This window comes from Charadrius vociferus, unplaced genomic scaffold, assembly GCF_000708025.1.
Source record: "Charadrius vociferus isolate BGI_N301 unplaced genomic scaffold, ASM70802v2 scaffold955, whole genome shotgun sequence".
NCBI classification, from domain to species: Eukaryota; Metazoa; Chordata; class Aves; order Charadriiformes; family Charadriidae; genus Charadrius; species Charadrius vociferus.
The window spans coordinates 1-961 of NW_009648448.1; the positions used below are offsets into that span (position 1 = coordinate 1).

The following is a 961-nucleotide window of genomic DNA, read 5'->3' on the forward strand; positions in this document are numbered from 1 at the left end:
GCTCAAAACCAAAAAAGTTAATAAATCAAAAATCAAAAGCAAAATCCCGGATTATAGCATCACCTTCGCAAATATTCACAGTTATTCCGGCTGCGGCTCCGCAGCCGCCGGGGGAACCTCTTCCTCTTCCTCCTCCTCCTCCTCCTCTTTGCCTGCCCAACCCTCAGTTTCATTTTGGGGTGAAACCGCCGGTTTTTGGGGATTTTCGGGAAGCGCAGGCGGCTCTTCCGTGGTTTCCGAAGGCGCCGCTTCCGCCGTTGTCTCCGCCGGCGCCTCCTCCGCTTCCATCTCGTCGTCTTGCAGGAACGGGGGCATCAGCAGCGGTTTGGGGGGTTGATTTTGCTCTCCCAGATTTTTCAGGAATTCCTCATTTTTGGAAAAATCTTGGGATGTTTCCGACGTTTCCGTAGTTTCCCCCATTCCTCCTTCGCTTTCCGGGACGGTTTCGACGACTGTGGGTTCGACGGTTCCTTCGCCGCTTTCCAAAGTTTCATCCACGTCCTGATCCGTGATTTCATCCGTGAAGGGATCTTCTCCCTGCGGCAAAAAAAGACGGGGAGAAAAACCACAAAATATAAGAAAATCGGGGAATCTCCGCTGGGAAAAAGGCAGAAGAGGGATTTTCCTTTTTGGCAACCGAAAAAAAAAAAAAAATCGCCTCGATGACGGCGGAGTTGTAAACCGGCGGAAAAATAACAAATAATAATAATCCGTCGTGGAAAATCCCAAAGGATTCGCAGCGAGAAGAGCGGGAAAGGAAAAAAAAAACAAAACCAAAAAACCAACACCAAAAAAACGACGATTTCCCGCCGGGAAGGAATGGAAAGAAACTGTTAAAATCCAAAAAACCAACCCAAAAAAGCTGCGGTGGTGGTGTCACCGCGGGAGCGTGCCGGCGGCGGCGCTTCCTCTCCCAGCACCGATTTGGGTTGAAAAGATGACGATTTAAACCCTTCCCCCC

At 50.1% G+C, this 961-nt stretch overlaps 1 protein-coding gene across 1 annotated transcript in view; it reads right to left on the bottom strand.

Moving 5' to 3' along the window:
* Positions 1 to 81: 81 nt before the first annotated feature.
* AKAP8 (A kinase (PRKA) anchor protein 8) overlaps positions 82 to 961 on the bottom strand; it is a 17,419-nt gene continuing 16,539 nt past the window's right edge. The window contains exon 15 of the mRNA XM_009885557.1: positions 82 to 537. Coding sequence (XP_009883859.1) covers positions 82 to 537 — 456 coding nt within the window. The remainder of the gene's footprint in view (positions 538 to 961) is intronic.